Genomic DNA, 14,563 nt, shown 5'->3' with positions numbered 1-14,563 from the left:
AAAAAAAATAATCCCAACAATTGGGAATAAGCATAGAAAATTCGATAATATTAGAATATTACTCTACTTTAATAGAATATATCGTTTTTTTATAATAGTAAGTATTAATTATTAGTATATAACTGTTATAATTATCATTTAATGTTAGATATTAATGATTGTGATGACCGAAAATGATATTACGATGGTATTTATTTTCCATTCCCTTGAAAATCTACCAATAAAAATACATCTTTGATATTATCATTCTTTACATCATGGATTTTTGGACATTATCTCATCACATATACTTTTGTAAACTTATCTATATATATATATATATATATAAGTTTTATTTTTTTTGTCATATCATCACACCAAACATTTTCAGAATTTTGATTAATTTTCCTATTAAATACCTTATTTATCCAAACATTTGCATAGAGAGATTTCTAGTAATTAATTTTTTTTTGCAATTATATTTCAAGTATCATATTTCGTACCCGCCAAACAAAACGTGCCAACTTAGAATTAAAATAGAAGAATTAATTATGATTGGAAAAAACAAGATATATTTGTAATGAAGTTTTAATTAGTACCATTTAGGGCAACAATGCCTATAATTACTTTTTAGGAGTCTATTATAATTATATAAATTATAAATTTTAATTATTAATATTCAATGCTCGTAAATTTCAAATGTTAAATATATATAAGTAATGTTTAACTATTATTACATTAGATCAATAACTAAATAAAATAACAAACAATTAATTAAAAATTCAAAAAATGAGCAATTATTTTCAAAGTTTATAATACTTATTGCATAAACATACGGCACAAGATACGATGTGCGAAACTTTGCAGATATCTAGCGAAAGAAAATCCTAAAGAACGAGACAAGTGGTATATTTGGATTTGTATTTTGAGGTAATTTAAAATATTTTAAAATAAGTGGTGTAGGTTTGATATTGTGATTTGGCAGACAAAAAATATTGTTTATTGTCAAATCATATCTTTTTTGTATATAAATATTGTATGTTTAATATTGTATTTTTTGGAGACAAAAATCACTGTTTATTGTCAAATCATGTTTCTTTTGTATTATATATATAAGGTGTAAAAACACAAAAATAAATATTATGTGTTTTATCTTATATCAAAAAATGCAAAAACATCAAACCAAACATAGTGAAGGGTGTTCCGCAAATTTTTTGGGTGAAAGAAATATTTATGTCGATTAGATTCTCTGATCATAATAGTTCTAATGAATTTAACCTAAACCCATATTTTAATTATAAAAAAGGGATTAATTGCACTGATTTTCTCAAAAGTTTAATATAATTACACGTAAATTCTATAATTTGAAAATTACATGCCTTTCTCCCATGAGTAAAATCCATGAAATTTGCTGACATTAACCAAAAAGTTGATTGAAAATTTATATTTACCCTATTGACTTATATATTTATTGTACATGAAACAATTTTTTTCAGACCAAACTAACGTATTGAGGGTGCAATAGCGTATCAAGATGTATAAAGATAGTTTAATAAAAAAAAATCATTTGACATGCAATAAGTCCATCGGGGTAAATATGGATTTTCGTTCAATTTTTTTGCTGATATTAGCAAATTCGATAAAATTTAACTAACGAATAAATTTATTCGTTGGGCGAAAACAAATATATATAGTAATTTTTCAAGTCATAAAAATAAATGTAAATAATGCAATGCAATCATATCATAGTAATTTTAAACATGTCACTTTTTATAGTGCACATAAAGTCAAATAGCACATACCAATAATAGAAAAGATATGAGCTAAGTCCAAAGTGGAAAACAGATAGAAACTTCAGCAACATACCCTTCACCCCTTTTTCCTTTTTGGCAAACAACAAAATGTTGTACCCTTTTGAGTAACCGCAGGTTCCAAGAAAATAAAACCACACAGAAAATTCATAATAGTCGTGAGATTTAAATATTCATGAATCTGGACTTTTTATTGTCCTTATTTATGCTTCTGGTGCTTGTACAAATCATTTTTTGTGTTTTTAATTAATGGGTAGGGGTTCATCTCACCATCCATCTAAATACGAGCGACTCTTAAAAAAAGAAAAAAAGAAAAAAAAATTATATATTATTATTATTAGGTCATCATTCTACGTGTGTTGTTAATTATTTTAATGACGATTTTATACACATTTTTTTATTAATAATTTTTTATAATGATAATAATTATGATTATTACTGTGACAAAATATTAAAAATAATTATTATCAAACATATATAATTGATGACAATACTAAAATCGTCACTTTATTGTTTTATCCCTAATTTTTGTCTTTTTTTTAGTGGTTATTGATGTGTGGTTTTTTATAATTAAAATTATTATTTAATAATATAATATAAAAATAAAATGATGATCTTTGTTCGGACCAAATTAAGTAGTTCAAATTTCCAAATCCAGAAGGTCCAACAAACACAAAGGAGTCAAGTTTTCAAGCCTAACATCCAAGAACATTTAAAATAGCTCTTAATTTATCACTATTTATAATTTACACCCTAGCTAGTTAGGAAAAATTATATTTTTAGCCCTATAATTTAAAGAACTGACATTTTTAGCGTGCATCTTTTTTACAATTTAGTTTGCAATTTTAAATTTTTAATTAATTAAATAGTTTTAATATATATATATATATATACGTTTGATCAGTTTCAAACTTAGGAAAATTCTTCATGGTCATAAGGCCAGGTCTTCTCGTAGACTTCTGGGGTAGAATTGAAGATGAAATTTTAGCAAGAATTAAGACCAATGACTTAGTCATATTGCCCTCAATCTCTCTTCCACTCAACGTATTCAACATATCCAAACATACTTTGAATCTTACCTAATTCCCATATTTATATCTGTCCGAATCCTAAATTTAACTAACCACAATCACACACAAGAAAAACACACACAAGAAAACCCTTTATCCAAGAAACATGGATGAAGGCTTAGCATTAGTGTTGTACGGCTGCAAGTTGGCCAAAGACCTGGAACAGAATCTGCCACATCTCGCACGCCACCCCGATACTCTCCTCATGTCTTGCGAAGACATCATTAGAGTTTTTACCAACGTTAAGGAGAGGTTAGTGTCTCGGGGCCAGACGAATGTTCCTAGGCAGCCACAAGAGCTGCAACGCCTCGATGATGACATTGGCGTTGGCATTCAAGAATGGTTGAGGTCGGGAATGGTGGTGGAACAGGAGCAGCCGTCAGGGCTGGAGTTCGTCGTTCGTGGATTGAGTGGTGGAGGGGACGCGGGCAGGAGTTTGAGCGGTGGCACAAGCCGGGACGTTCAACATCCCCTAATAAATGCACCGGATTCCAACAGAACTTCATCATCATCGCAGAGACAGAGGAGGAGGTAAGAAATTTGCTTTTCTTAGTTACCTGGAAATGTGTGTAGACAACTACATGCCTATGTTTTTGTTTTGTTTTGTTGTGCTTCAATGTTTTTGGGGTCTACGATGGGGACATCATCAGTTAAACATAACAATGCCATGTTTCTTTCTTGGAAATTTTGCTTTGAGTTTCCATGATGTTGGGAGGAAAGTATAATCAGCTGAGGTTGTGATATATTTTGATATAAAATAGGATTTGTTTTTGTAAGTTTCTTACTAAATATTGAGAATAATATAATCACATTAATTACAATTTTAAAGTATTTGAGGCCACTGTTTGCATGACGCTACTTATGTCAAACAAACATTCAAGAATTCTCTGTTTTATAAAATTTTACTCACCATCGTACTTGTTTACTGAAATTAGATTAAATATCAAATAAATTTACAAAAACTGTCGATATTACTTAATTCTTAATTACGATAATGAGCTAAGGTATCTTGTTCGCAACACCTCGCAATCTTGCACTTACAACTTTATTGATCGTGTATTCGAATCATGTCGCGAAGAAGTTAGGGAACTAGCAATGATCCTCCTCCAACTTACATATATATATATATATATATATATTGCTGACCATGTATATCAACCATTGGATTTGCATAGTTAATGTGGATGTAGCTGATGATCCCAATTAAATGAATTTAATTATCCCTTTAATTTAATGAAAAAACAGAAAGGATGAAGGTGAGAAAATAGTGAAGAGGGTTCCTGCTCCTCAGATGGGAAATCTTGATCTTCCTCCAGAGGACGGTTACACGTGGCGGAAATACGGTCAAAAAGAAATTCTCGGGTCCAAATATCCAAGGTAAAATTTTTATCAAAAAATTATAATTTTAATCCCGTAAACATAAGAGTAGCACTTTCAATTCTGTACGAATTCATCTTCACATACAATTTTTTGATCATTTCAACAAAATTTCGGTCATTTTCGTCCTCAATGCAAAGAATTTTGAAAAAATTCATGACCAAATTGACAAAATAAATTCGTACAAGACTAAAATTGTCACCCCCAATATTTACATGTTTAAGATTATTAAATTCTGTTTATTTATTTAATTTTTATAATTACATAGATTTCCTTTTATCATATGGAAATTCAATATTATTACCATGCATGCATATAATGTTTCAAATATATGTAATAGTATTTATATATACATATATACATAATATATGGCCAAGTCCAATGGCTTGAAAGTGTCAAAAGCAACATGCTTTCCTTTTCGTGACTTGTTGAATTGAAGTCGTGCTCCGTTCACCCGACATAATTGTAAGAAAATTAAGGTAGTGTACATGGGCTGATGATATGCTTTCCGTATGAAAAGGAAATAATCGGGTTTTTGACTAGTTGAACAATATGAAGTTGACTTTTAATTAATCAAAGAACATGAAAAAACAAAACGGCCCATGAAATGAAAAATGTAGAGAAACTTTTTGTATGTATTATTGTGTTACTGAAAATAGATATATATCACGGAAAAGTCTAAGGCTCGTGCTATATATGATTATGTAACGTTTTTTTCGGATTGATGAATTTAAAAATAGAGATTTAATTGAATAATTTTATCGGAATTTACCCTTTTCGTCAATAAAAGAGTTTAAACTCCAACGGACAAAAGGATTAAAATTACAAAAATTAAAGAAATATCAAAATGCTATCTTCAAAAATTAAATACAAAAACACCAAATGATTTAAATTATGGGATAAAAATACATTTAAATATTTTGTGGAATATTGGTGAATTTCATAATCTCTATGTAGTCACATTGGTAATCATTTTCTTAAATACTTCTCTCATATTCAAATTCCATCCAAATATATGCAACCTAGAACTATATTTGGATGGAATAATTTAGATATGAAGGAATGATTTTTAAATTTTCTTTTTCAAATGACTCAATATTAAAAAAAATATATATTTTATGACATAAATCATAATAATTAAAAATTTAAAAAATTTTCTACTTTCAAACTCACCCATCCAAACATAACATAAGAAATTTTATGTCATCTCACGCTATAGTTCTTTCTTTTCATAGAACTTTTTTTTTTATTACTGCAAATTTCTTTTTTCTCTCCATCTCATAAAACTATTTCTTTTTATGTACTTGCGGGAAACGTATACAACAACAATTAATGTAATTAAAAAAAAAAAGCACAGAAAATAGAAAACCCTAATTCCAGAAATTATTTTGTTTTGAAAACTTCCAAAAATAAGAAACTATGTGAAGATAATTGAAGAATTATACAGGTAAAGTGGGGCTGAAGTGACATTATGTACAGGAGTTATTACAGGTGCACCCACCAAAAATTCTATGAATGCCCCGCCAAGAAGCAAGTCCAACGATTAGATGATGATTTCTTCACATTCGAGGTCACCTACCGGGACAACCACACCTGCCACATGTCTTCCACCGCCCCTTCCGCAGCCGTTCCAGTACCCGGGCCGCCCTTGCCACCAGCCACCACCACCGCCGTGCACCCCCCGGTACTACCCTTCTCTTCCTCCCTCCCTACTACTCATCATGACTGGCTCTCCATGCAAATCTTTCATGATCTTGGCGGCGTTTCCGCCGGCGGCAGCAGCACGGGAGCTGGAAGTTCCTCCGCCCCAAGGTTCCCGGACTACCAGCTGCCGGTGGCGGATATGGCTGAGACAATGTTTAATTCTGGCAGCACCAGCAGCAATAGCATGGATCTCATTTTCTCGTCCATGGATGACAAGTGGGATTCAGAAGAAAAGAAAGACTGAATTAATTAATTGTCAGATAATAAAAAAAGGAAATAAAAAAAAAAAAGAGTAGTGATCTTGTAGCAAAAAAAGATTAATTATTAATATCTTATTAGGTAGATAATTATTGACCTCTAATTAATTAGTAACTTTGATAATTAAACACACTCATACATATTAATTATACCCTTCAAGTTTTATTTTCCAATTATTTCTTACCTAGATTTATTGTATGTTTTGTAGTTGATTTGATTCATTATTCAGTTTGAAATTGACAATTAATATAACGTTGCTAGATAGATATAGTTGTTCCTTGTAATATTTTTGTTTGATGAATAATGTAATAATTTGTATTCAAAATTTGAAATTTAAAAGTGATTTATCATTTACATATGTAAAACTGAGCTAATTGTTAATAGTGATTTTTTTGTCTATATATACTTCCGACTATATATAAATTTTTTGTTGGTGAAAAATTACTCATATCGACTTTTCTGTCATTTTTCAAAGAAATTACTTTCTAAATGCAAATATCTTGGTACATTTTCTATCCCTTACAAAATTGAAAAGATTGGAATAAAAAAAGCTATGTGTGATTTGGGTGCTTCAATCAATATTATGCCTCTTACTATCTATAAATTTTTGAATATTGACCCATTGAAAGAAATGAGGATTGTTTATCGATTTGCCGATCGCTCCGTAGTTTACCCCAAAGGAGTTCTTGAATATGTACTTGTGCAAGTTAATGAATTGATCTTTCATGCTGATTTTTATGTGCTTAATATGACGGGGATAATTCTCCCAATTCTACATCTATCTTGCTAGACAATTCCTTAAAGCCTCTAAAATCAAAATTGATGTTGATGCCAAAATTCTTTCTATAGAATTTGATAATGAGGTTATGAGTTTTAGCATTGGTAGTGTCACACAAAATTCTAATGATATGCATTCTGTTTTTCTCATGGATTTTATTAATCCTTTGGGATGACAAAATGCTATGTTCGATGGTGGGGAGCATTTAAGATGACAATCAACAAAAGTCTCACCTCGAGTCCAAGAACTTAAAGAACAAAGTTTTTCATAAAAAAATAAGTTCGAGGAAGAAGTCATCCATGGACCATCAAGTTCTTCTAAATCGACACCGTCACCAGGTATACATAGAAGAAGTGGATTTAGAGTGTCCAACTCATTTAAGTTGAGGCACAACAACGTTTAGCAAAAAACGTTAAAGAAAGACGTTTCTTGGGAGGCAACCCATGCATTTGTTTTCTTCTTCTTCTTCTTCTTCTTTTTTTTTTTTTTTCTCATCTTGCTTCTCGTGAGTGTTATGCCATCACTAATATCGATTTTTGCAGGTTTGTCAACATGGGTGGGATGGTCGAGAAAGGACATTTCCTCTTCACTTCAAGACCTGATTTGGGATCAGATAAATGGGTGGAGGGAGAAGACACTATTTCAAGCTGGTAAAGGGGTCCTACTAAAAGTTGTTGTTTAGGCTCCCAGATAGGCTACTTTAGGAGATTGAGTAGATGGTGGTTGGGTTTTGGTCGGACAATAAGGAGATGAGATAGACACATTGGCTAACATGGTCCAAGATGTGTGAGTATGGTTGATGAGGGGTGGGGTTTCAGTAGTAGTAGTGTTTTAGTGAGGCTTTGTTGGCAAAACAAGCCTAACGTGTTTTAATTGAAGACTCATATTCTGATGGGCTGGTTGTGGAAGGCCAAATACTTCCCAAGCACCTCAATCTTGGAAGCATGGGCCAGCTGGAATGCGTCATTTACATGGAGGGTACTTCACCATGAGCTGCACCTTTGTGTTTGGGGTTTTGGTGGCCGATTGGGGATGGGTCTGAAATTCAAATAGGGGTAGATTGAGAGCTTCTACATCCTTTTTTATCCCATCCTATCATCGCATTGTTGGACCACTGGAAAGAGGCAACGATAGATACTCTCATTGATCCAACAACGGGGGATTGGAACAAGAGGACACTTCAGGAGGTCTTTTGGAGGAGGATGTTGTGCAGATTTTGAGCATTCCCCTCAATAGCTTACATCGAAGCGCTTACTATGTGGCAATGCTCCTTAAGGACCGACATCTTCCATCCTTTTCTTCTTAATTTCAAATTGGTTCTGTTGGCACTCTATCTGGCATGCGAACATTCTCCTAGAGGTGAAGGGGTTTTGTTGGCGTGCGGGAAAGGATATCTTACCTACAATGGTTAATTTGGAGCAGCGGTTACAGATCCTAAAGGGGAGCTGTCCTTCTTGTGGTTGCTTGCCTGAGTCAAGAGGTCCATGCTATCTATAACTGTGGGCATGCACAGTAGAGTGGCTGATAACTTTGCAATTATAATGATTTTATAGCAATTTAATCTTCCTTTTTTAAGCCAAAATATTCCTAATTATGTGATTTTATTGCATATTCAGCAAAAAGGAAGATTACAAGGACGTTTCTGCAGAATTGACAAAGCGTGCCCACGCTTAATGGAGTAGTCAACTCGGGATAAGAATAAGCACGAACGATTCTCCTAAGAGATAAAGGAATCAAGTGTTTAGATTTAGAAAGGATTCTTTTAAGCTTATCTTTTGTAATGTTTTTAGAGTTTATCACATATCTATCCCCCCACTACGTCTAGATTCGTAGGGAACTTTTATTATAAATAGGGGGGATCTCTTCATTAGAAGACGTTCAGTTTTTATCCTAGAACTCTATAGAATTCTCTGTTCATCTCTTCTCTTTTATTTTATTTTACTACCGGAATTAATGGAATTCCACTTTCTAGTGTGTTCTTCCATTAATATGTCCAGCTAAATTCCTTATTTTCTGGTTAAGGTATGGTGATTGCTTGATTCCCATTATGTTGTGAGATCTAATCTGCGTTCTACACTTGTCAAACAAATATTCATGTTATTCTCTGTGCTTTAATTACAAACGTCTGATTTATGAATGATTCGGTCGGTTGTTCATTATCAAGAAGGTTTGCTTAGCTAATTGGACTTTATAAATCCGTGTAATTGTTTATTTAGTTCAATACTTAGTGATAACGTAGCATGATTAGTTATGTCACAGTATTTAATTATGTTATGGGGAATGCATGATCTAGTTTAAACGAATTGTCCTCGTAGGAGTTTGTTGATTAGAATCAGGCCTTTCTAATTCTTAATGTTGTTAATAGATTAAATCTTGTGGACGTTCCCAGGGTTGTCTGTTAATTAGGGATCTAGCCAACGATCGTACCTTGGCTGACGAAAAGGTAAGGAAAGGTGAGGTTGTTAGGTCGTACCAACACTATAACTGATTTATTTGTTTACGCATGTGTTATTCTTGTATCAATGATCAACTCACAAGAATCAAGCATGATCCTAGCCTTAACCGGAAAATCTCTCTCTTGTATCTTCGTCAGGTATTTTTAATTATTTATTTAGTTTTTGATTATTTCTTTTTACCATCAAATCTCCCCCCATTATTTTCTATTTCTCTTAAAGAAATTAACTTAAAGCCAGTCCTTGTGGATTCGACCCTACTCCCACTTTCACAAGTGCTGTAGGAATTATTTTTGGTGACTTCGACACTCATCAGTGGCTCTTATCTGAACTGCGCTAGGGCTCAATTGTCAGTTGGGCGCCTCGATTCTTGAGTGGTAGGGTGAGATGCAATGATGTTTGATAAGAGGTGTTTCTTCCTGATGGTGTGTTGGGCAATCTGGTACGCAAGGAATCAACGACTTCATGGGTTGAGGGTAGTGGACTCATTAACTATCGTGGCTATTGCGAGGAGGCTCCTATCGGGGTTTCAACAAGTCATGGACGATCTTAAAGGTGGTTAGCGGATAGTAGCAAGGGAGACCTTGGTGGAAGCCGCCTTAGATTGGTACGATCCAAATTAGTTATTATGGGCCGTGTTCGATAAGGGTGGAAAGTTTGGTACCACGGTTGTGGTTTGAATGAAATCGAGTCTATTCAGGCATATGGTTGATGCAAACATCGAGGAAGGAGTTTAGAACAAGCGGAATTATGGGCGGGGAAGGAGGTTGTACAGTTGGCTCTTAGCCATGAGTGGCATCGAGTTGACTATAAGGAGACTGTCAAATCATTATTCAACAGCTTGTCTCGCCAAAGTTAGATTTTCCGAAACTAGGCATTATCGTGTCGGAAGTCCATGTTACACTTTCTATTGGTTTTGTTTCATTTTAATTCGTTCCTAAACTAGGTAATAAGGTAGCTCATTTTCTTAGCTAAAAATGCAAACTATAACAATTCTAGAGGCAATGTTTTCATATCTGGACCAGAGATTGAACTAGGCAAGTTACTGGATCATCTTTCCGACCATCGAATCGGATTAGAAGAGGTGCTCTTTTACCTCGACCTGTTTTGCGGCTACTTCTGGCGGATTGGATTAGCTAATATATTTCACTTTTCCCATCAAAAGAAGCAAGACATCGTTGTAAGTACTAAGGTAATTTAGAACCTTAGATATGAAAAAGGACAAAAACATCCCTCCATTGAAAATGACAAGTGGCAAAACACCACTAGGGTTGCCCTCCACCTTGTCACTAGCTACCTGACAGTGACACTATTATTATTAATTACAGATAACATTATATATAATTACCAAATTAAATAATTGTACCTAACTACCGACTGCATAAGTATTAATTAATTATCTAAATCTATCCAAAGTACATGATTAATAATTATGGTACGTACCCTTTTACTTGATTACTTATATATATTCAACTTGTTTATTCAATCAAATTCTATTAATTCTAAAATTATTGTTATATAATAATGGTGCTTTTATTTTAATGAGGATCCAAAAGTTCTCAGGACTTTTATTTAATTCTAATATATATATATATGTAAGTTTATCCAGAGGATTTAATTATTATAAGATGGCGAAATTACAATATATCTCATAGGATAGAGTTTGACACTTTCAATTTTTTGTTTTATGAAAACTTTTTAAAATAGTTTTAAAATTAGAAAACTCATCACAATTAGTCTCATAAACCCCGTAAAATAAAGAACTAAATGTGGCGACTAGTCTCAATTTTTGGAACGATTCTAAAAATTTCATGAGCTAGAGGACGAAATCTGTCGAGTTTTTTTTCTCAATTTTGAGACTACTTTAAAATTTTTGTAAAGTATCGACTAAAAGTATAATTTTATATGTCCCTGTCCATATTGAATTTTTAATTTTAAACTTTATTGTATCTTCTTTTGTGGTTAACTAATATATGTGATCACTTGATGTATTCTACATTATGCGCAAGTTTTTGTGTCGAGGGGGTGTTATTTATAATTTTAAAGGGTGAGAAGTGTTTGTGTAATTAGATTTAATCTCAGAAAATCTCGTAACTTAAATATTATTATTTTCGTTGTTGTTGTAAATTTACGATTAATTCATTTCTTGTTTCTTTCTTGTTTTATAGTGACTCAGATTTCAATTTGTATGCACACTACATAATATAATTAGTTTAATAGATAATTATTAAGTGTGGCACATTTTATGTATGTACATAATTTTTAAAAATGAATCATAATAAAATATTCATATAATATATATTATTAGTATTTATAGTTTAAAAAATACCTAAAAATATATATTAATATAAATATTTTGGTTTATTAAAAAAATGACAAATAAAGATAATAAATAATGTAGAAAAACTAAAAAAATTGCATGAAAGAAAATGACCATCAAAAGATAGTTATGAAAAACTATGATAAACGAAAAAGTTCAGAAATAATTAATTAATTAATTTAAAATTTTAAAAATAAACAACATACCAAAATTAAGTGACACCAAAGGGTGTAATATGTAGAAAATTTAGGATATGATCTGTCCCATCTTTGCAACTTGAGATGTAGTACTGGTGAAGAGTTGGATGTGGAGTGATTGCACTATGTACATGTACGTGGCCAGCCATTGCCGCCCAATCAATTCTCCGTACCCTTCCCTTTTTTATTTTGGCAGTATTTTAGATGTGAACTTAACATCGTTAACACGTTCGCGGTCGTAAATTCCAAGTTGTGAGTTTCAATTTTATTGAACGTGTGGTATTTATCTTAATTTATATAAGGAATATGAGATATAATATTTTTCGACTCATAATTTTGGGCTTTTTTACTTTTGATTTTATTGGTTATAAAATTCTCACTTTTGGTCTTATAACTTAAAAAAATATCACTTTTGGTCCCGTGACACCTTTTTGTTAACGAAAAATGTCACGTGATTGTTAAGTGCATGCGACCAAAATATTACTATTTAAAAAGTTATGGGATCAAATATTACTATTTTCTAATAATTTTATTAAAATTCCTATTAAGGTCATTTTTTAAACCTATTATTATGCTATATTTTCAATTTTTTTAAATTTAAAAAAATACATACATATTTAATAAAATTACAGAAAATGCAGAAAATTTCAGAAAACTATAGAAATTTATAGAAAATAAAAAAAATTCAGAAATTATGGAAATTTTTCTAAAATTACAGAAATTAAAAAATTTCAAAAGTTATTAAAAATTTCTTATTTTTTTAAAATTAAAAAAATAAAAGAAATTTCAGAAATTATGAAATTTTTTTACATTCATACATGTATGCAATTTGCAATAAATTTATATATTTATAAATGTTAGTATTACAATGATGTAACTGTCATCTTACAGTGTTTAACTGGATGTGTTAATCAGATCGTCAAAATTAAGATCCAACTGTTAGATATGATCACACTTATGAAAATATCCATTTGGCCAAGTTGTAGCCTTATTGGGTATACGGATTTCATCGTATCGTTCCTAGAATGTAATAGTGATCATTCAAATCGGTGTATATTTAAATATGGCCATGTGATTTAAAATCACACCGTCTGATATGATTTAATGGACACGTTCTTGTATATGGTATGAATTGAGTGCCCGGATGTAAGGATATCGTATTTTTCAATTTGAATATTTGAAATGGCTCATTTTTTTTTTAATTACTTTTGTAACAGCATGTGTAATTTACCTTGTAACGGCTTTTGTAACAATATTTGTAACGACTAATCGAATTTATAATTCACACCATTTTTTTAATCTTGATCTAAAAAATATTAATTTATAATGGCTTTTGTAACGGCCAAATATAATTTGGCCGTTACAAATCCCATTTTCCCCATTTTTTCGTCTTCATTTGGAATGGCCATTGTAACGGTTTCTTACTAGTTTGGCCGTTCCAAGGTTAGATTATTTTGTATCAACTTTTGTAACGGCCTTTAGAACTCTTCATGTTCTGTTATTTTGTAATGGCTTTTGTAATTGCCTCTAATAAAAAATTCATTCCAATTGTCACGATTTTTGTAATACTATTTTTCTGTATGCGCTTTTTTCCACTATCATTGTAACGGCTCCTTATTTTACCTAAAAGTCAATATAAAAAATAGAGAAAAATCGTAACGACCAATAAATTGTAATAATTTTATGCACACCACATATTTGTAATGGTTTTAGTAATAATCATGGCCGTTGCAAAATAAATACATTTTTATCACCCCCTCAATGACGGCAGCACATCCAATCCGTTACAATGGCCATTACAAAAAAGCCATTACAAAAAGCATGTACTTTTGTAGTGTGCATTTTTTAGGCAAAAATGGACCCAAAATTTTAATTATTTAAAGTTAAATAACTAAATTGCGAAAATCAATTCGTGAAGGAACAAAATTATCACCCACTAAGTGATATGTTTGGTCCAACAAAAAATAATTTTTATAATTTAGTTCTATAATTTTAAAATTCGGTAATTTTCATCACCCCTAGCCAGAAAACCGCAATTATAAAAATCATATGTCCGATCAAAAAGAAATAAAATTATCAAAATAAATTTATACAGGATTAAAATTGACAATTCATAAATTAGATGAGAAAAATTACAATTTTCCCTTTCATCTTCACACGTCTAAAAGAAAGATGGATGGCCAAGGGCCCACCCATTTGATCCAAGGGCTGATAAAAAAACCCCTCTATAGCACCCAAATAGTAATTATCCCCCCTAAACAAAACCCTAGGGCCGGCTATGGATTTTGCTCGATTCTTTTTTTTTTAATTATTTTTTCTTGGTACTAAATTAGACAAATATTGGCAACCGTTAGTGGCCAAGTTGAGCAATGATGGCAGTGATGGGTAGCTGCAACTTGCATGCATATATATATATATATATACATATATATACTCTTTTAGTATATTTATTGAAAGAGATGGTCGATTTATATTAAACGTTCGTTTGGTCCTGTGATTGAATCGATCAAATGTACATTTTTGAGCGCGAACATAATTTTTTATACCCTTTGGCCCTTTTATTTAGAATCATGTTTAGGATTAAATTATACCAAAATTATCTTTTAATTTTACATC

General features: G+C 31.5%; 1 protein-coding gene across 2 annotated transcripts; it reads left to right on the top strand.

Annotated features, from left to right (window-relative positions):
- Positions 1 to 2,928: 2,928 nt before the first annotated feature.
- On the top strand, positions 2,929 to 9,061 carry WRKY55 (WRKY DNA-binding protein 55). Of its 2 annotated transcripts, XM_088879851.1 has the most exons (4): positions 2,929 to 3,391; positions 4,106 to 4,237; positions 5,717 to 5,921; positions 7,520 to 9,061. In XM_088879851.1, exons 1-4 carry the CDS (start codon positions 2,967 to 2,969, stop codon positions 7,577 to 7,579), a joined length of 822 nt encoding a protein of 273 aa, XP_088735977.1. In that variant the 5' UTR covers positions 2,929 to 2,966; the 3' UTR covers positions 7,580 to 9,061. The 2 variants fall into 2 exon arrangements, with proteins under 2 accessions (XP_088735977.1, XP_011076813.1); XM_011078511.3 differs by lacking the exon at positions 7,520 to 9,061 and having other exon boundaries at positions 5,717 to 6,399.
- Positions 9,062 to 14,563: the final 5,502 nt, after the last annotated feature.

Source organism: Sesamum indicum, linkage group LG4 (assembly GCF_026168435.1).
Source record: "Sesamum indicum cultivar Baizhima isolate 11 linkage group LG4, ASM2616843v1, whole genome shotgun sequence".
NCBI lineage: Eukaryota > Viridiplantae > Streptophyta > Magnoliopsida > Lamiales > Pedaliaceae > Sesamum > Sesamum indicum.
This window is presented reverse-complemented; position numbering and strand designations above follow the sequence as displayed.

Bases quoted from the DNA above. Each gene is read 5' to 3' on its own strand.
- WRKY55 (XM_011078511.3), top strand. From the start codon at position 2,967: ATGGATGAAGGCTTAGCATTAGTGTTGTACGGCTGCAAGTTGGCCAAA. The intron at 3,392-4,105 runs GTAAGAAATTTG...ATGAAAAAACAG, and splicing joins TCGCAGAGACAGAGGAGGAG to AAAGGATGAAGGTGAGAAAA. The intron at 4,238-5,716 runs GTAAAATTTTTA...CATTATGTACAG, and splicing joins CTCGGGTCCAAATATCCAAG to GAGTTATTACAGGTGCACCC.